Source organism: Coturnix japonica, chromosome Z (assembly GCF_054131305.1).
Source record: "Coturnix japonica strain WE chromosome Z, WE-NBRP24, whole genome shotgun sequence".
NCBI lineage: Eukaryota > Metazoa > Chordata > Aves > Galliformes > Phasianidae > Coturnix > Coturnix japonica.
In genome coordinates this window covers 2,891,146-2,912,193 of record NC_140702.1, presented here as the reverse complement: position 1 = coordinate 2,912,193, position 21,048 = coordinate 2,891,146, and the positions used below count along the sequence as shown (strand labels likewise).

The following is a 21,048-nucleotide window of genomic DNA, read 5'->3' as shown; positions in this document are numbered from 1 at the left end:
GCGCACAAATACACACACACACACACAAACTCATGGAACCCCACTGCTTTGCGCAATGCTGTGCACACTCACGTGTGTTATGCACTGATTTCCCAGCCAGTCCTCGTGGGGTCTCTTACTTAGGACCGGAGTGCAGGGGAGCAGCCAGAAGCTGTTTGCATTCCCTGCTGGGCAGCTTTGCTGGAGATGCTTGGGTTGCTTTGCTTTTCCTTGGGAGGTGGGAAGGAGCTTTGGGTTGGAGGCACATCCCGTGCCAGAGCATCCCGATGGCACGTGTGGGGCACTGATCTGCAGCAGAGGAAGGGGAGGAGGTCCCAGCACAGCTCTGCACCATGCTCTGCCACACTGGGCAGCTTGTTCCTGGCTCAGCAGTGCCATCAGACAAGGAGCAGGGAAGGAAATCAAGGATGGGGGGTACCATCAAATGCAGTCAGTTCATGCCTGTGCAAGACGGACATACCCAGAGCTTGCGGGTTGTTTCTGTTTTTGTAGCATTCGTGTGCTGTAGCTGAGCAAAAGGTTCTGCTGCTTGAATCTTCTTCTGCAAGAGCTGCCTACAGGTAAATGTCTGCAGGGATGGAGGATGTGACAGAAAGCATTTGTCTCCACGACAGCGTAGTTACACTTAGTCTAGAGAGTGAGAGAGGCAGGCAGCACTGCCTGATGTTGGTCAGGGTGAGCTCCTCCTGCTGCAGCGCGATGATGGCAGGGCTGGAGATGATCTGCAGGGACAGCTCACAGGTGGGAGCCAGGAATGGACACGGTGGGAGGACAGAGGTGTTAGGGAGCAGCCACGGCGTCCAAGAGCATCAAAAGGCCCTGAAAAGCATCACAGAGCCACAGCTGGGAAGCTTGGGGTTTTCATGAGCAGCATCCGGGATGCTAGAGATTATTTGCTGCCATACACAATGGTAGCAGAGCTCTCGCTGCAGGCATCCCAAAGTCAGGCAAAATGGGAACACACCCAGATCTCAGCCGCATGCACACCACAGACAGAGCGTTGTAAGCTGAGCTGCCTTGATGTTTCTTGCACTCATCCAATCTCTGCGAATGAAAACTCAAAATGCAGTCAAGGCGCAGATTGAGCACAAGCATGCCTTTATTCAAAAGGAGAAAGGAGGGTGTGTGAGGTCTGGAGGAACGGTGGGACTCATCCTCTGTTGTCTCACGAGAGTGGCTCAGAAGTCGTGCTGTTGCCTGGAGCCTGGGACTCTTGGCCTGATTCTACCTCCCCCTCCAAGATGTTTGGCTTTTCCTCGGTGACGCTGACCTGAGCCTGCATGGTGGTGCTGCTGTCAGGGCACTCGGGCTGCACTTCGGCTGGGCTGCACTGCAGAGGCATTGAGTCCAGGCTGGTGGCTGAGGTGTCTGGCAGGCTCAGGTCAGCAGCTTCAGTAGGGATGGGATGGATGAGGGCTTCAACAATGATGACATTCTTCTCTTGAAAGCTGATGTTATATGGAAGGCTTTCATCCGAACTGCAGCATCCTGTGCTTAGTATCAACTCTTCATTGATGGAAGATTCATCATCAAAACATGCCTTGCGTCTTGGGGATACACAAGGGCTTGGGTCACCTAGGAAGGAGTAGATGCACAGCGGTTAGTGTTGAACGTTCGCAAGATGAATCATGAAGGAGGTTCTTGCCATTTAGCTATGTAGTGGTGGTGGGCAGAAGCAAATAGGCTTCGAGCAACAGTGTCACTGTCTGGAAAGTGATCCTCGTGCAGGTCCAGCTCTTGTGTTGACAAGAGACTCATTTGGGAAAGACTGGGGTCAACCAAAGATGTCAGGCATGGGCTTGAACGCCAGAAGGAAGTACAAGCCCACTGAAAGCATGAATTCTACCTGTGTTGCTGACAAGCAGTGTTTTGAAAGCTGGATTTGCACGCTTACCTGCCAGGACCAAGACTTCAGCTTCAGAGGGCTCCCTGGCACTGCTCTGCAGTTGGCGTTTGGCCACAGGGGATGGTTTGCCCAGGCAGAAGCAGGAACGCCAACTGCCAGCTGCTGACTCTGCCCTCTTACTGGGAGAACTCAGTCTGGAGAGAAAACAGAGAATGCTGTCAGTCGTGGTGCAGGGTGAGGGAAGAGCTGCACCGAGCCCTTGCCTATAATTGCCTGCTCCCGGCATTGCCTGCTTTCTGCTGAAACACAGCTTAGAAATGCGCTCTGTTTCAAACAGCAGAGGATGTCTCCATTCCTACAGCTCAGCCCTCAAGTCCTGTTGGCTAAATACCTCTCAACGATGTCAAGCAACGACATGGATCCGGAGAGTGTCGGAGGCTCCGGCTGCTTCTCTCTCCTGGGCCGGGCCTTCACCAGAGAACGAAGGCAAGTGATGAGCTTGCCCTGTTTCTTTGGCACTGCACAACAAAACAAAGAAACCAGTTCATTTCAGGCCTGGCTTGGTTGGACGAGGCTGAGCGCATGGGAAGAACGTTCCCAACAAGGACACGCAAGAACGAATTTTCCCCATCCCTGGAGGTGCCTAAGTAGCTTAATGCAGTCCTCTTGCTAAGCTTTCTCAACTTGGGCATTAACGAAACCCCTGAAAGCCACGTTCTGACCCCATTTTACTAACCCGTGTTGTCAAATGTAACATATGTACCTGGCTCTGGCAAGGAATTGAGGATGGAATCGGGAAGTTTTCCCCTGATGAGCTCCACGCAGTCACCAGGGAAAAAACCAACCTGTAATAAGAACAAAAAGACAGGTGGGCATTAGCGCGAGCCCAGAGCCAAAGGGAAGGTCCTCTGACACTCACACAGGGCAGGCAGAGCAGCTCAAACCTGAGATTCTCGACTCTACTGAATTTGTGCTCTCTAGTCAAAAACGTGTGCCTACCTCAAAGCCACGCTTGCCTCTCCACCAGGGGCTCATCTCCTTTGGTGGCATATCAAGGATGCACACTAGATCTCCAACCTGCAAGAGATTGAAACGTCAATCCCAGCTTCAGCACAGCTCAAACGACTGCCTTTTTCTACGACACAAAATACCTGAGAGTATTCCTGAGGTGTTAACACCCTATACAGCAAACTCCTCCCAACCCAGAACAAGTCTAAGCTGCAACAGAACCTTCGAAGCTTCATCTCACGAGATATTCTAAAGGTCTCTGAGACTATTCCTGTGGCGTTCACACCCTATACTAATCTCCCGTGCACAACAACAAGGAACACCTGGAACTGCTTACCTCCAGGGAGAGCTCATCCGGCCCCTGGGCGACGTGGCTCCTAATAACATGGGCTGCCGCAATCGCTGGTACGTTAACAGATGACATAGCACGCACCAGCTGCGGCTTCCGCATGTTATCAGCCTGCAAAACAGAGCACAGGCCGTGGTCAGGAGATGAGGACAAACCAGGAGGATTTCAAGGTGAGGAGCACATCTGCAGAGAAAGCTGCAGCAAATGCGCTCCGTCCTTATCAGGAGCACTTCAGAAGGAGCTGCACGTCTCATCACAGTTATTTCCCTTTCTGGCGTGCATTGCCAGGCCATGCAAAGATGCATCTCTCTCTACCCAGACTAATCAGCAATGGCACTGGCGCAGACAGGTGGCCAGGCCCTTTTTGGCTTATTCTTTCCTGCAGGAGAGTACATCTGCAGCTCCTTCTAATGGCTCAACATAGGGAACAAATACCAGACAGAGCTTCATACTGTACCTCCGTCGCCGCCACCTCAGGCTCACGGCTGATCCCACTGCACGCAGCACCCATCACAGCAAGTGTGAACAGCTGGAACAGAGCAGAAACACACTTCTGTTTTCTCTATTCACACAGCACAGTATGGACAGACTTCTTCAGAGCTACCCTCGCATACCCTGCGGCAAAACCATGCGGGGGGACAAAACATGGCACGTACCTGGCAGTGAGATCACCTCAAGCTCTCTGCAGCAGTTCCTTGTCGCTTTGCTCAGATGATATGAGAGCAAAAGCTGCACCGAGGCAGTGGGCGGAGGGCGAGGAGAGGAGAGAGAAAGAGCATGTCAGTGAGCAGGGCTAAGACAGCCATGGAATAACACACACAGCACAACCGTCCCATCCACTTGCTGCAAGACATGCTGAGTCTCAGGCTACGTGATGCCTGTCCACCCAGCAACTTTACAATGCTTCCACTACTGAGCAAAGACAATGGAAGAAGCACGGGACAGGTGCCAACTTTACTGATACCCCCTTTGGAACGTGTGTACCAGGGGACAATTAAGTCTGATGGTCAAGAGTAAGCAATATGGTGCTGTGAGCTCAAACAGCCAGCAGTTCTCAACACCTCACTGCGCACCCATCCATCCCACGCCAGCTCAACTTACCTACAAGCTGCTGCACACGACGGTGAGAAGAAAAAGCACTAAAGGCAATAACTAAAGGCACTAACTAAAGTAACTAACTAAAGGTACTAACTAAAGGCACTAACTACCAACACTAACTAACAACACTAACAACACTAACTAACAACACTAACTAACAACACTAACAACACTAACTAACAACACTAACTAACAACACTAACTAACAGCACTAATGGCACAAAAGGCACAAGACCAACAAGACAACCAACCACTCCGACCACTAGCTCACCCACAAAGGAACACAGAACGCACCGCTCCTCCCCTCATTCCAGACGCTTATGACATCACCAACGGCCAACAGCCTGGTCCACCATGACCCCCCACAAGGCGGGGAGCCAAGACCACGTGGTCACATCTGATTCCAACACGGCACCACAACATTCCAGGACTCAGTGTGGGCTTGGAATTCTATCCTGGTGTGGCAGCGCAATGGGAGGTGTTAGGGCACAGCTGAAGAGCTGACAGACAACGGACGTTTCCAAAGGAGGGTGCCAGATTAACTCTCAGCATTCTCTTGCGGGGCTCTTAGGGATGCTTCAAACCCATTTTCACTGCCTAGCTCATTTCTAGAAAGTCCAGTTGAGAAATGCTCACTTTGTCTGGGGAACGCCTCTATGCATCATGAATGAAAAATAAAATAAAATGGGCACGCGACCCTATGAAACTTACCTCTCTGATCTTGTTGTCATCCAGACACCTCAGATGAGCATGACGTGTCCCTGCTCCTGAATGAAGATTCACCCAAGTCTGTGTTCCTCTCTGCTCCATCTCTGGGTCTAAAAGAAACACAGACAGAGATGATTACAAGATCCTTTGTGCAGACGAAAGACAAGGGTGCACACGAATTCTGTTTAGCAAGAAATACTACAGTCCCAATGGACTGCTGTGGTAGTATTTGAATCCTCATTTGGGGCTGGAGCTCAACAGGTCACACATCAGAAATAACACAAAGTGCATCTGGAAGACGTGTCTCAAAGCCCAGAAAATCCAACACGGGAGGGGGCTGGACAGTGGACCACAAGTGTCCATTTCCATTGCAGCTCCCTGTAGAGAACAGCACCAATCAGCAGGCGTGAATCAATTCATTCACAAGCTGCACAATGACTCTGTTCTTTACGTGATAAAGAAACACACAGAGATTCCTGACCAAAAAGTTGGGAGTTAATAACGACCAAAGAGGTTCCTGTTCCTACGCCTCATCCTCTCACCCCAACTCCTGGGTGATGCCCACAGGCTTCAAGTCAGCTCTCAAATCCATTGAACTCCAGTCACAGAACTCCATCAAAAAGGATGTCACACATGTGACACTTACATACATTTTGCATCAGAAACAGTGACGCCAGCAGGAGCAGAGAGGTGACTGTCCCTCTGTACTCAGCACTGGTGAGGCCACAACTCTAATTCTGTCTCCAGTTTGTGCCCCTCACTGCAAAAAAGACACTGAGGCATTGGAACGTGTTCAAAGAAGGGCAACAAAGCTGGTGAGGGGTCTGGAGCACAATGGGGCCATATGAGGAGAGGCTGCAGGAGATGGGAATGTCCAGCCTGGAGAAAAGATGGCTCAGGGGAAACCTCATTGCTCTCTATAACTTCCTGAAGGGAGGTTGCAGTGAGCTGGGGGTCGGCCTCTTCTCTCATGTCATTACTGATAGAACTAGAGGGAATGGTTCCAAGCTGCGGCAGGAGAGGTTCAGGCTGGACATTAGGAAATATTACTTCTCAGAAAGGGTGGCCAGGCACTGGAATGGACTGCCCAGGGAGGTGGTGGAGTCACCCACCCTGGGGGTGTTCAAGGAACGTCTGCAGAAATCCCTGCTGAAATCCTGACCTCTGCCACAGGTGGTTGAGTGACACAAAAGCTGTGTCCTTGGTTCCCGGCCTTACCTTCTCATGCCGTTCATCTTGCTCTGCAGCTCCTGTTCTGAATAATCTTCTTATACTCCCATGTAATGTACCCTGAAATACATCATTTAGTGAGTCTGAACAAAACCTAAGACATTAATTGGAACTGTGAAGAAATGGTTTTGCACTTTACTTGGAGGATGTTACATGCTATACCTTCTTTTCTCAATTGTAACACATGATTTTTTATAAAAAGAAACATAGCAAGTCAGCTCTTCAGTGTGCACATTGATGAAACTTGGTGAAATACAACTTTAGAAAAAGGTAATTTGAAAATTTAAATATTCTTATCAGAATCTCTGCTATTAGTTACCGTTCCAATGTTCTGATTTGATGATGATTCTCTCAGAGATGTTTTGTCACTCCCCACCTCAAATGCACTTCAAGTGCTTTAGGAGCATCACTGGAATTTTGAATAAACTCGATATATTTTAGCAAAGCTGCTACAGATGCATGACTGAAGTACTTTGGAAAAATATAATCTTGATTGAATGCTGAACAGTGTTATTTAATTATAATCCAGGTAATTAAATTAATTAAACCAAGGGAATCACCTCCCAGTCAATCAGCTCCCAGCACGGAAATCGCTTCCCTGCCAAGCAGATGCAACGAACACAAGCTGCTACATCACTCTAGGGCCCCACTGAGTCTTCCCAAGGGGTCTCCAAAGGCTTCCCTGTTGACTTCTGGGAACCTGGGAACACTCACATGGAAGCCAGTGCCCCCTAATGTGCCCCAGAGGATTCTCAGGGCCCCGCAATTAGCTCTACAGACATCCAGACATGCCCCAGAGCAAGTTTGTGTGCTGTAGGGAGCCCAAGAGACATTCCAGAGCACCCTAGTACTCCTCAGTGCGCTCAAGGGTTCTTCACCTGTCTCTAAATATGCCATATTGGACTTTGTTTTCTCTTCTGGAGCCTTCCTTACTTCTCAGCTTTGCTTTCTCATGCCATTTATCTCGCTCCACAGCTACTGTTCAGAATATTCTTTCTTGCATTACCACATTCCAACAGAATCACAGAATTGTAGGGGTTGGAAGGGACCTCTAGAGATCATTGAGTCCAACCCCCCTGCCAAAGCAGGTTCCCTACACCACGTCGCACAGGTAGGTGTCCAGGCGTGTCTTGAATATCTCCAGAGAAGGAGACTCCACCACCTCCCTGGGCAGCCTGTTCCAGTGCTCTGTCACCCTCACTGTAAAGAGGTTCTTGCACACATTCGTGCGGAACATCCTATGCAGAAGTTTCACCCCATTACCCCTAGTCCTGTCCCCACGCACTACTGAAAAGAGACCAGCCGTGCCACTATGGCCCCCACACCTCAGGTATTTATAAACCTGGATCAAATCCCCTCTCAGCACCGCCAACGACAACCCTCTGCCCTCTGCCAGTCAGACAGTTCTTGACCCAATTCACTGTACACTCATCTATTCCATGCTTCCTCAGCTTTGTTATAAGGATGTCATGGGGGACAATATCAAAAGCCTTTCTGAAATCAAGGTAGACTACATCTGCCACTCTCCCCCTATCCACCCAGCCAGTGACATCTTCATAAAAGGCCACCAGGTTGGTCAAGCACGACCTCCCCTTGGTGAACCCATGCTGAGTACTCCTGATAACCTGCTTTACTCCCAGTTCTCTGGAGATGGCATCCAGCACAAGCTGTTCCATCACATTCCCTGGGACAGAGGTGAGGCTGACTGGCCTATAGTTACCTGGGTCCTCCTTCTTGCCATTTTTTAAAGACCGGAGTGACACTGGTCATCCTCCAGTCTTCAGACACCTCCCCAGTTTCCAAGGCCTCTGAATGACTACAGAGAGCGGCTCAGCAATGACCTCCACCAGCTCTCTCAGCACCCGTGGATGCACCCCATCAGGTCCCATGGATTTATGGACCTTAATGTTTCCTAGGCACTCACGGACCACCTCTTCCCTGACTAAAGGGAAATCTCCCATTCCCCAGACTCTCTCATTAACCTCCAGGTTCTGGGATTCCTCAGGGAATGCCTTTTCACTAAAGACAGAAGCAAAGAAAGCATACAGTATTTCCGCCTTCTCAGCATCCTCTGTTACCAGAACCCCTTCCTCTGTTACCGACCCCTCCAACCCCCCCTTGCTTTTTGTTTATTAGCAAACTGCTAACATACTACAAAATAATAGCACTAATTACATAAGTAACATCATCATGCCAGCATCCCGACCACCTGCTTAGAGATTTATCCTTCATTTTGTGTAACATTTCAAACACTGCAAAGAAACAAAGCAAGTGCAGAAACAGGACGCCACTTCCCTCAGGATTTTACAGTCTCATTCATGTCTGACAGATGGAGGCCCTGACAACAAGAGCTGTGTCTGTCCATAACAAGGACTCACCTCTGCAGGTGCAGGGGCAGCTCTCAGAGAAGCCTTCTTCATTTCTGCTTTCTTCTCTTTTTGTCTTTTGTCTGGGAGCTGGTGTCAATCTGCCTGAGGGAAGGGAGGCCCCTTCAGGGGGATCTAGATAAGCTGGATCAACCTCACTGGGCTGAGGTGAATGGGATGAGGTTCAGTGAGGCCAAATGCCAGGTCCTGCACTTTGGCCACAATAACCCCATGCAGCGCTATAGGCCTGGGGCTGAGTGGCTGCAGGACTGTGCAGAGGAAATGGACCTGGGGCTGTTGGTCGATGCTCAGCTGAACATGAGCCAACAGTGTGCCCAGGTGGCCAAGAAGGCCAACGGCATCCTGGCCTGTATAAGAAATAGTGTGGCCAGCAGGAGCAGAGAGGTAATCATCCCCTTGGACTCAACACTGGGGAGGCTGCGCCTCAAGTCTTATGTTCAGTTTTGGGCTCCTCGCTACAAGAAAGTCATTGAGGCACTGGAACTTGTATGTGGAAGTCTGTCCCTTGAGCAACTCCCATTCATCATCAGCTCCCATTCTGAACCCCACTGTGCAAAACTTCTAACTTCTACTGCAGATGGCTGCAGTCACCAAAGCTCAGCCCACTATCCAGGTATCAGCCTTCTCCCTTCTGTTTTCCATCTTAGCCCATAGTTTTGCTCCCAAAAATGGAACTGCACTCCAACAGTCAAAACACAAACTAATACATCACTTTCACTGCTCCTTCCTGCACCCCCAAATTAATGGTTACCTGACATCCCCTACAGCACAGCACCTGCTCACAAGTATCATTCAAACTCTATTCTTTCATGCTTCTTGATAGAGGACAGTAAAAACTCCCTTCTGCATGGCACTAAGGACAGTCTGTCCCCATCACATCCCTCTGTGTGCTGAAAGCTGCCATTGGATCTCTTGCAGCCTGCTGGCTGCTGCTCACAAACACAGGGAACTGCACCACACTGATTCTAAAGAGAGAAAGGAAGAAATGCTGGTGGGAATGGGCACCCAAGGATTGCAGAGATGCTCCAGATTGTGCCAGAGATGGAATATCACAGTGCTGGGACATGATTGATCACTAAGGAAAACACTTGGAAGCACATTCAATCTGCAGAAGCTGTAATTACTGGGCACAGTCAGCTTTCCTATGGCTCAGCTGGAGTAGGAGGGTGCTCTCACACATCTGCTCAGGGGCTTCAGCTGAGACACTTGCACAATGCTGGGATCATTCTGATGGAAACTATGTCTTCAGATACCATGGTTAAATCCATCCAAAATGATCAAGCAGAGCTTTAGCTCTTGAGCAGCACTTCTTCCCCACCCTTCACTACTCCAAGCAGCTCCAACAAACTTCTCAGAAGAAATCCAGGCCAGCACAGACCTGGCAGACCAGAACCAAGTGCCGCTTGTGGGACGGCAGTGCCCACTCCTTGCTTCCACCCTGCTCCAGCAGGTTAAGGAGTCTGAGCATCACTGGCCTTTGACAGCTCAAGACTTTCAGCACCTCATGCCAACATTTCTCACTAAGATACACCTCAGGCATTGAATTCTCTTCTCACTACCTCCTCCCAGTCCTTCCCTAGGAACAGAAACCATTCAGATTCTACAGCAAACTACAGCATCTGCACTGCCAGAGCACACTGAACCACCTGCAACAATGAAACATGGTTTTGGAGAGTGGGTTTGAAAACACACCTTTAGACAGCTGTCTCCCTGTAGCCAAAAGGAAACCAAGCAGCAAAAGAAGAGTCCAGCCTGAAACATGCCCATGCTACTAGCCCAGGTTTTTCACAGTGAATGTAAAATCCATCCTGCTCTTGAGGTAACAAATGACCAGTGGGTCTCCCCTTGCTCCACCCCTTCTCCTTCAAAGCCAGAAAAAGAAAGAAAAAACAAGCAGAAGAAACCCAGACGTACCTTTCCACACACAGAGCAGAAAGTGGAACAGCAGTTGTCTCCTTCCTGAGACATGGTGGGGAGCATCCCAGAGGAAGCCCAAGTTCTTTGCTTCTCTCCACAGGGATTTCAAGCACTCTTGGCAAGAGCTGCTTTGGTTCTTTCTTCAACTGCTTCCATCACCAGAATCTCCTTTGGAAAAGGAACACTAAAGAAAGAATCAGCAAATGAGAAAGAATGAGCAATAACCACTTTCCCAGCTTTCTTCTGACATGCAATTAAGACTCACGACTTGGGCAAGGTCTTAAAATCAGCTGGTTACAAGAACTGTCCCACAATATATCCAGCTTCTGTACAGCTGCCGTTATTTCTGTCAGCGAGTGTAATCACAGAATCATAGAATGGCCCGGGTTGGAAGGGACCTCAAGGATCATGAAGATCAATCGCCTCCCTGTCCCTGCTGGCCATCCCCTCTTCTGATGGAGCCCAGGGGACCATTTGCTCTCTGAGCTGCAAGAGCACGCTGATGGCTCACGTTCTGTTTTTCATCCACCAGGACCCCCAGGTCCTTCTCTGCGGGGCTTCTCTTAAGGACTGCTCCTCCCAGTCTGTAGAAATGCCTGGGATTCCTCCAGCCCTGTGCAAAACCTTGCACTTTGCTGTCTTGAACCTCATTAGATTCACCTAGGCCAACCTCTCGGTTGAGCTCCCTCTGAATGGCATCCCTTCCTTCCACTGCATCAGCCGCACCACTCAGCAAACAGCAGAGGGTGCACTCCATTGCATCATTGGTGTCACTGATAACCATGTAAAAAAGCACTGGTCCCAAGACAGACTCCTGGATGACACCACTTGTTATCAGCCTTCACCTGGACATCGAACCATGAATCACCACCCTCTGTCTGTGGCCTTTCAACCAATCCCTTATCCACCAGGTGGTCCACCTGTCAAATACACATCCCTCCAGTTTAGAGATAAGGATGTGGTGGAGGGCCATGTCAAAGATCTCGCTCAAGTCCAGGTCAATGAAATCTGTTACCTTCCTTTTGTCCACAAATGCCGTCACTCCATCATAGAAGACCACCAGATTGGTTAGGCATGGCCCTCCCCTGCTAAAGCCACGCTGGCTGTCTTGGATCACATGCTCATTCCTTATATGATCAAGCATGTCTTTGAGGCAGATCTATTCTTCAGCATTTTCATCACAGTTCTACATTTGAATCAAATAATTGGTGTTGCTGCCACCAAGAAAACCTCTTTGTCTTCTACTCCTGCTGCAGCTTTCACCAGAAGCAAAGGGAGAGGCCACCTCCTAGATCCAAATTTTAAGAAACCAACACCCAATAGGTGTCATCTGAAGTAAAATAGCAGAGAAATCAAGATGACTCTTCTGCATCCAGCTTGGATCACTCCCTCACTCAGGCACACCACCATCAGATCAAGGAGATGCTGCCTTCAGCTTAGAGACTGTATGGGAAATCACACCTTGAACCTCTGATTAATCAGCTGAGGCAAGTGTTGGGTCAGCTGCGGGAGCACAGGTGAGAGTAATGGAGCTGTGCTCACAGAAGGGGTGGACCTCGACTCCACCTCCTCTGAGACCTCATTTAAAGGCTGACCACCACTGAGGCAGCATCTCTTGGAGATTGCTCCCCAGTTGAGACTGCCTCAGCTTTCTGGTCAAAACATCGACATTGGTGAGTTTTCCTTTGCTAACAACCTTTGACTATTTACCACCACCTTGGTTAACATCTTTTTATTAGCCACCCTTACAGAGACCATAAGGGTTTGGGCTTCCAAACTCTCAGCAAGCATTTGGATCAGCCAGCTTCCTGCTGGGGAGCCCCCTGCATCACTGCTGCCTCCTTTGGTACCGTACCTGCAGATGCTTCAGAGCTCATTAGCATGGACTTCCTTCCTCCCCTCAGCAGCTGCTCCTGCACTCACCTTCATTCCTGCTCAGATACCGGCCGCTTCCAGCACCAGCTGACCTGCAAGACACAGAAAGGAAAGGTGGGAGTCATGCAAATCCCCAAGAAGCCCAAGGCTGCATCACCACCACGTATGGCAGCCTCAGGAAGTCAGCTGCAACTACAGCCTTTGTCAGAATGGAAACAGGAATCGTCAATTAAGTATGACCTCTGAACTCATTGCCACCATCAGAAACAGGCACTGAAATCGCTCACTTCACTGCAGCTGGTTACCTCCAAATTCTTTTACTTTTAGGAAAATGCGGACACGGAATTGAAGGACACTAGAAAAGTGACATCTACTTCCCCATAGGTGGTTAAACTTGGAAGCAGGACTTGAGCAAGAAAAGCTTCTCAGCTCAGAATCACAGAATTATCAAGGTTGGAAAAGACCTAGAAGATCATCTGGTCCAACCATTGCCAATACTTCCCGGATAAATCATATTCCATACATCACATCCAAACGTTTCTTGAACACTCCCATGGTCGGTGACTCCACCACCTCTCTGGGCAGTTCATTCCAGTGCCTGACTACCCTTTCTGAGAAGTAATATTTCCTAATGTCCAGCCTGAATCTTCCCTGGCGCAGCTTAAAACCATTCCCTCTAGTTCTATCACTGATTACTCGAGAGAAGAGGCCAACCCCCAGCTCACTACAACCTACCTTCAGGAAGTTATAGAGAGTTATAATGTCTCCCCTGAGCCTCCTCTTCTACAGGCTGAACAATCCCAACACCGTCAGCTGCTCCTTGTAAGGCCTGTGCTCCGAATCCCTCACTACCTTCGTAGGTGAAGACATTCCAGAACCGCAAGGTTTTCCTGCATGGAGAGGCTCAAAACTGAATAGGTCAGACCTCCTCCTCTCCATCATTGCTGTCACGTGAAAGGCTGTCCTTGGAACTGCAGTGACTCATGCATCCTAACTGCACTCCATTGATGGAAGCACACCGTGCATCATCGCTACTTGCCGGGGTGTTCCTGCACTGGCAAGGGATGGATTCACCTGGAAAGAGTAGATACACAGCAGTTAGTGTAAACTTTCACTATCCAAGGAGGCAAAGGCTTGGTGCTGCCTGTCAAGCAGGTTTCAAGGAGCTTGCGAGACTCATTTGGGAAAGACAAGTGTCAACCAAAGATGTCAGGCACGGCTCGAACGCAGGAATACAGAAAGAGGTACAAGCCCACTGAAAGCATGAATTCTACCTGTGTTGCTGACAAGCAGTGTTTTGAAAGCTGGATTTGCACCCTTACCTGCAGGACCAAGACTTCAGCTTCAGAGGGCTCCCTGGCACTGCTCTGCAGTTGGTTCTCGGCCACAGGGGATGGTTTGCCCAGGCAGAAGCAGGAACGCCAACTGCCAGCTGGTGACTCTGCCCTCTTACTGGGAGAACTTGGTCTGGAGAGAGAAAACAGAGCATGCTGTCAGTCGTGGTGCAGGGTGAGGGAAGAGCTGCACTGAGCCCTTGCCAATAGTTGCCTGTTCCCAGCACTACCTGGTTTCTGCTGAAACACAGCTTAGAAAAGCCCTCTGTTTCAAACAGCAGAGGACGCTTCCATTCCTACAGCTCAGCCCTCAAGTCCTGCTGGCTACATTTGCTTTTCTCTGGGGCTGGATTCTATATGAATTTGGTCTTGTCCCACATAACACAGCCAAACAACTTCTCAGCCTGACATTTTATTGAGTCTGGCCCTCCAGAATAATTGGTGCACTAACAAGCTCACAACATGCTTGATTAAAGCACGGAATTAAAAAGAAAGTCAGCCAAACAGAGGGTCACATAGAACAAGAAATGACAAATAAACACTCCTGAAAGGCTACGTACTGCAAACAGAGGGAACGGTGCGGAACAGGCTGGGTAGGGTTTATTCCACATCGAGCACAACAAAATCTGCACTAAAATGGGATGGGGGAATTCCATTCCACCACCAAATACAGGTGTCTCCAAGAGGCAAAAAAAAAAAAAAGAAAAAGAAAAAAAACAACCCAGAAGTTTGAACTTCAGAAGTTCAGTTCCTTTTCCCATTTCTGTTACTGTGAAGAAAATAATGCCATTTGTGTCCAAACTAAGGGCAAAAGAAATAAGTAACTCACATGACAAATGCACAGGTGTTGAATCTTCAGCATCCATTAAATCCAAGTTCCTTGTTTTTGTGGGTTTTTGTGTGTGTGTTCTGCTTTGTGTTGTGGCATTTATTTATTTATTTATTTTGTTATTTTTTAGTCAAAAGTTATTAGCAAAGGAAAACTCACCAATGCCGATGCCTTGACCAGAAAGCTGAGGTAGTCTCAACTGGGAAGCAGTCCCCACATCCCCCTCTGCCCCCCCCCACAACGGCCACTCCCGCGCACTGCAGCTCAGCCAATCGGAGCCGGCGGAGCTGCCGCTGCCCAATGGGAGGCCGGGGGAGGCCGGCGCTGGGACGGGGAGAGGAGAGAAGAGACAGAGGCAGCACTGAGGTGGGATGGGCTGATGGGGAGTGCGGGGAGGACAGGGGGGTGTGGGGCTGTGGGGGGGCAGAGGGGGATGTGGGGCTGCAATGTGTCAGCGTCAGGAGCACAGGTGAAGGCAGCTGAGCTGTGTGAGCAGTTGTGTTTGAGTCTGGCTGCAGCTCTCTTAGACCCCACTGAAGGGCCGAGTGCCACTGGGAAAGGATCTCTGTGTGGAGATTGCTTCTACTAGAGGTAGTTCTATCAGACTGTTCTATAGAGCTGTGCAGGGGCTGTAAAGGGAGCTGAGGGGGACTGTAGGGGGGATATGGGGCTCTGGTGGGCCATAGGAGGACTAGGGGCTCTAGGGGGCTCTGAGGGTGTGTAGGGGTTGTGGGGAGCTATTGGAGGATATGGGCAGGTATGGGGCTTTAAGGGGTGGTGTATGGAGAGATAGAGGGTTGTGGGGGCCTTAGGGTGATATGGGGCTACTGGGGGCTGTCGGGGGCAAATATGGGGAGGAATATGGAGTTGTAGCAGATTGTGGGGGTGTAGGTGTGGTATATATATATCTATATATATAGATCTGTCATTGTCTTCATTCGAAGAAATCTGAAAATAAAGAGTCCCTGCTGATAGTAAAGACTACCCAGAGGGATGGGATGACCATAAGGACTGTAGAATGTGTGATAAACACTGTAAAGCAGTGTTGCTCCGGGAAATGGCCCAATACGACACAGAAGCAGCTTTAAATATCTTCCAGTCACAAGCTGTTCATATCTAATGTGTATTTTACCCAATGTTTTCCAGTTCCAGAAGCAGAGGATGCCTTTATCAACAAGCAGAAGGTGCAGAAGGAGGTGAAGGCTGCACCAACAGAAAATGCCACGCTGAGCTGCGAGGTGGCCCAGGAGAAGACGGAGGTGAAGTGGTACAAGGAGGGGAAACTGATCACCTGGAGCAAGAAGTTCAGGGTGGAGTCAGAGGGCAAACAGCGTCGGCTGGTGGTGAGCCAGGTGGAGAAGAAAGATGCAGGGGAGTACAGCTGCGAGGCTGCTGGCCAGAAACTCACCTTCAAGATTCATGTCACAGGTAAGACAGGTGTTGTCTGAAATACAGCAGAGAACAGTAAAGTAAAATCTAGTTTCTATTATACAGTGATCCAGTTGCAGTAGTCTGTGCTGAGGTTTTTTCCCTAGACTTGATTGCCTGGGTTTGTAGAAAGTATTTGGTTTTAGTATGGCACAAAGACCTGTTTCAGTCTGTCTGTAGAATAATAATTACTGATATATGTACAGTGGAAGCAATATTCAAGATATTATTCAAATCTCTCCTGTGCCTGAGATCCCAAACTGTAATTCCTGTTCACCGAAACATTTGACTAAGATAAGTATGTGCAGTGAGGCTGGAGTGCATGTTGTACGTGCAGCCTTTCATGGCAGGAGAAGCAGGAACTTCTCCTAGTAGTACACTGCCTTTTTACTATGCCTTTATGTTGGAGGCTGCATCTGGATAGGTGAGTCTGCTACTCCCAGTAAGAGACCTGGTAGAGCTGACTATTGCCAGAGCTCAAAGTAAAATAGATATCTGCAAATCACACACAAAGAAGAAAGGACTGCGTTGGTGAGCATATTTCCTTTGTGCCTTTGACAGTCACAGTTGTGGCAATGGTAGAGGCCATGAGGAGTCTGTTCAGGAAGCCAGGAGTACTGTTCTGGGTCATGAAAAGGCAGCCAGTGGTTTGACTATCACATGTTTATATGTTTTGATGTTTCACAGTGGGTCTTAAGTAAAAGGAACTCAGGTTTTGGTTGCCTGCAGGACAGATGTTCTTTTGGGTTCAATATGTTTGCATAGTGACTTGCAACCATGGGACTGGTGTTCAAGGACCCTCTTGGTTCCTTCAGTTCCTCGGTTCTTTCTTGCCTAGATTTGACACTTTGTTTCAACAGAAGAGCTGATATTCTCTAGTGAAGGCTATTAGTTTGGGCACAAGTGGTAACCTAAACCTGTTCCAAGCTGTACATACAAACCTGCAAGATGGTCTCATTTCAGTCCCTCAGTCAATACTTTTTCTTTTCTTCCCTCAGAGCCAAAACCTGTGTTTATAAACCAGGAGAAGGTGCAGAAAGAGGTGAGTGCTGCCCTGGCAGCAAGTGCCTCCCTCAGCTGTGAAGTAGCACAGGATCCAACTGGAGTAAAATGGTACAAGGATGGAAGACTGCTTGCCTCCTCCAGAAAGTTCAGAATGGAATCTGTGGGCAAAACACGGCATCTGGTTGTGGAGCAGCTGGAGAAGAAAGATGCTGGAGAATACATCTGCGAGGCTGCTGGCCAGAAGATGACCTTCAAGTTGGAATCAACTGGTGAGCATTCGCTTTGGGAGCACTAAGCAGCTTTGGTGGGATGTGGTTGGGGTGGAATGGGTGGTTTCATTGACATGAGAGAACAGGCAGTGATGCTGTGAAACCAGATGGATGATGCTCAGCCTGGCCATGTGCCTCAGAGCTCTTTGCTCAAGGAAGCCAAGTGTAGTTGTGGGTTTGCTTTCAAGAGCACAGTTTGGTAGGGATGAGTTGGCGGTTGGACTAGATGAGCTTAGTGGTCTTTTCCAGCCTTAGTGACTCTGTGGTTCTCTGCTTCAGGAAAGACCTACTCTCTGACTTGCACACGTGTCCAAGTCAAGGATGCAGCAGAAATCAAATCTGTAGCAGAAAAGGCAGAATCTCGTGCCCATCTTACAGTTAAAGGTAATTATGCTTCTGATGACAATTTTGCTTAAATTATCTTATATTATAAACCAGCTAACATCCTTTGCTTTAATGTCTAAGAAGTTAAACACCACCAGGACCTTTCACAGAAATAAAAACTCCTAGCTACCTACCTTTCTGCCCACAAAGTATCCAGCTTGTCTTTTGGGATTTACTTTTGCTAAGTAAAACAGATTATTTTCTTAGGAGGTTGATTTTCTACCTCTAGACTTGAGATTTGTGTTTGAACGTTGAGGGATAAAAAACATAGCTTGACTTTTTCTTCATTTTTTCTGTCTGTTTGAAAAGAGCACAGGGTTCTTTTTTTAATATATACAATGTTAGGGTATATATATGATGTTAAGTGCGATAAAGAAAAGGGAGACATTTGAGTTAGCACACTACTCAAGAGTTCAGTCCCCAGCTTTGCCACTGTTACAATTATAAGGGCAAGAACATTCTGGAAAATGAATTTCTCTTAAGGAGAGTCATTACGTTTGAGCTACAGAGACCTTTACTAGGAGAAAACTTGTTGTTCAGAGCTAAGTTGCTGTATTTAACCAAAGTAATTATCAATGTCCATGTTTCATTGAACCTATTTTCCATTTCATAATGTGAGGAGTTTGATATCGGGATGGGAAGGTCATGGTTTGATTTGGATGTTGGAGTAAGAATCAAAAGATCTGGGCTCTCTTCAGGTTGTCAGTCTTATTGTCTTACTTCTTAACAACATTCCTTTCTTTCTATTATTTTTTAATGATGTTTTAAGGCATTTTGAGCTGATAGGTGTAGTGTTCATGTGCAGTAATGCTGACATGAGTAAGTAGGGTGATAATGTAAGGGTTTTTTACATTCCTTCTATATCTCTGCTTTCTCTTGTTCCATCTTTCTTAAAGAGCAATCCATTAATCTAGTAAAGGAGCTGTGTGATGAGGATGTGACTGAGCCTGAAGAAGCCAACTTTGAATGCGAGGTATCCATTCCTTCTGTGAAACCTCGCAGGTGGTATCTACGTGGGAAGTCTTACAGGCTGGCAGAAACTTGATTATGCAGCAAGAAGGCACCATCCACCGGCTGACCATACTGAAAACCACCACTGATATGACAGGCACCATTCAGTTCTCAATTGGCAGATCCAAATCCACAGCCAATCTGCTTGTTAGAGGTAACATATCCTGGCTTGGTTTACATCATGAAGATGGACAATTAATTAATGTCCAGTCTTCCTTCACTGGGGTCTTTGAAATATTGTGTGTGTGTCTGGAGGTTCTGCTCCATTTCCAGTTCAAAGTCATTGGACACTAAATGAGACAGCTGCGTCTCAGTAAAAGATCTGTATGAATAGTTGTGATGTGCTTACTGTTCAGATCTACAGAGCTGAGGTTTTGTCCTTGGCTATACCAAAGAAGTCAAATCAGGTGAAATTAATTGTATTTCTGAAGTAGACAAGTTTAAGTTTGGTAGCACCTAAATTTGATGCAGTTTGTCATTGATTTTATCTGAAAGAATTTTTATCTCCTGTTGTCCCCAGTGTAAGAGTCTCCATTCACATCCTAAAGTACTTATTATATTTTCAAGTCACTCTTATTTGAATAAAAGCCTCAACTGGGAGCAATTTAATAAGCACAGAGCAAGAGCTGGAGCTTGCATTTGGTAGATACTATACAGTATTACTTTATAGAAATGTAATCAATGGCCTTCCCTATAGACAATCATTTGTTTTATCTTTAGAGTTGTTCAAAGAACCATTGTGAACATGAAATTAATTGGAATGGAATAGATGCAAGAGACTTTCCTCTTCTTCCAATTGTCCTCATCCTTTCTTCTCTTCCACCCCTGCTTTTCAGATTACCATATACAAATCACCAGCAAGTTGGAGGACAAGACAGCTTTGGAATGTCATTCTGTCATCCTGTCCTGTGACTTCAGGCCTTCTCCAAAGGTTGTGAAATGGTTCAAGGGCCACACACCCATCGAGCCCTCTGAGAAGTACAAGATCAAGAGGGATAAGCATTCAGCAGAGCTCCAGATTCTGAAGCTGAAGCCCAATGATGCTGGTGTGTACAAGTGCAAGGCGGGAATTGCAGAGACTGAGGCCACGCTGACAGCTGAAGGTATGAGCAGGGAGGGTGGCCTCTTCCATGTCCTATTTCACCTCAGATTTCTCTTCTTGAGGTTGATTTCTGCCGTTCTCTCCTGCTAACTTTGCAAATGTATAAACTTCACTGAGAAGATTACACAAAGATTATCTAGTCCAGCCATTCTACCACATCCCAGTATGCTTTATAGTAACAGTGGTAACAGTTCACCTTGTTTCCCTACAGCCCACGACATAGAAGTAAGGAAGCACCTGCAGGATGTGGAAATTGAAGAAGAGAGCTCTGCTGTCTTCTCCTGCGAGCTGTCCCATGATGACGAGGATGTGGAATGGTTTCTGAATGGCAACCTCCTTTACACCAACAATTACAATGACATCAAGAACGTTGGCAACTGCTGCACACTGACAATGAAGCAGGTTAAGCCTGAGGATGCTGGCCCAGTGACAGTGAAGTCAGACAAGGTGTCAGAAAGCGCGCGCCTGAAGGTGATAGGTGGGTCTGATCACAGCCCTCCTGGATGTAAGAGATGCTAAGGAGCGACAGTTCATTCTATTGTGCAGCAGTCCTGCTTCTAAAGCTCACCTCTCTGGGGTGACAAGTCATCAGGGGCTTTCTTCCAGTGGAAGGTTCCATTGCAGCAGATATCAACGAAGGAGGATGGTTTTGGTGTCCTGCCAAAGCATTCAATTGCTTTTTATCATCATTTTACTTAACACAAGGAGAGTTACAGGAGCAAATTTTTTTACTGCTTCAGTGCCATGCAGTGTCAATGCTGTTGTCTCCAAGGATTTATGACTGAAGGAGAGATCATTCAGTGTGTGTTTTGCCTCTGGAATGACTAATGACCAGGCTGTGAGCAACCCGATCTAGCTGTGAATGTCCCTGTTTATTGCAGGGGAGCTGGGCTAGATGGCCTTTAAGGGTCTCTTCCAATTCTAAGGATACTGTGATTCTAATCTGCTCTCCCCAGTAATTAAGCTCTTTTACTCTACGCGCTCAGAGTTTGAAGGATTTCCTCTTTCTCCTTTCTTTTGCATTTGGTGGATGTTTTTTCCCCCGTGTAAACCTCTGATGTGTGAAATAGAAGATAGATAAAAGGAGTCAATAAAGAGGAAAATCAAAAGTGTTCAGCAGCTTATCCTCTTAATACTGTGGCCTGCTGTATGAGCTCTGCTCCACGTGAGGGCAATGCCAGCTCTCCAGCTTTAGAAGAGCTACATCCCAATTTTTTCATATGATATCAGTCCCACCCACGGCAATGCAGGCTGTCCCTCCTGTTCCC

At 47.9% G+C, this 21,048-nt stretch overlaps 1 protein-coding gene across 1 annotated transcript; it reads right to left on the bottom strand.

Annotated features, from left to right (window-relative positions):
- Window positions 1-1,072: 1,072 nt before the first annotated feature.
- On the bottom strand, window positions 1,073-3,090 carry LOC146753485 (rho GTPase-activating protein 32-like). The gene is made up of 5 exons (XM_085529373.1): window positions 2,998-3,090; window positions 2,610-2,691; window positions 2,238-2,364; window positions 1,895-2,040; window positions 1,073-1,575 (listed from the first exon to the last, which is right to left on the bottom strand). Exons 1-5 carry the CDS (start codon window positions 3,088-3,090, stop codon window positions 1,166-1,168), a joined length of 858 nt encoding a protein of 285 aa, XP_085385499.1. The 3' UTR covers window positions 1,073-1,165.
- Window positions 3,091-21,048: the final 17,958 nt, after the last annotated feature.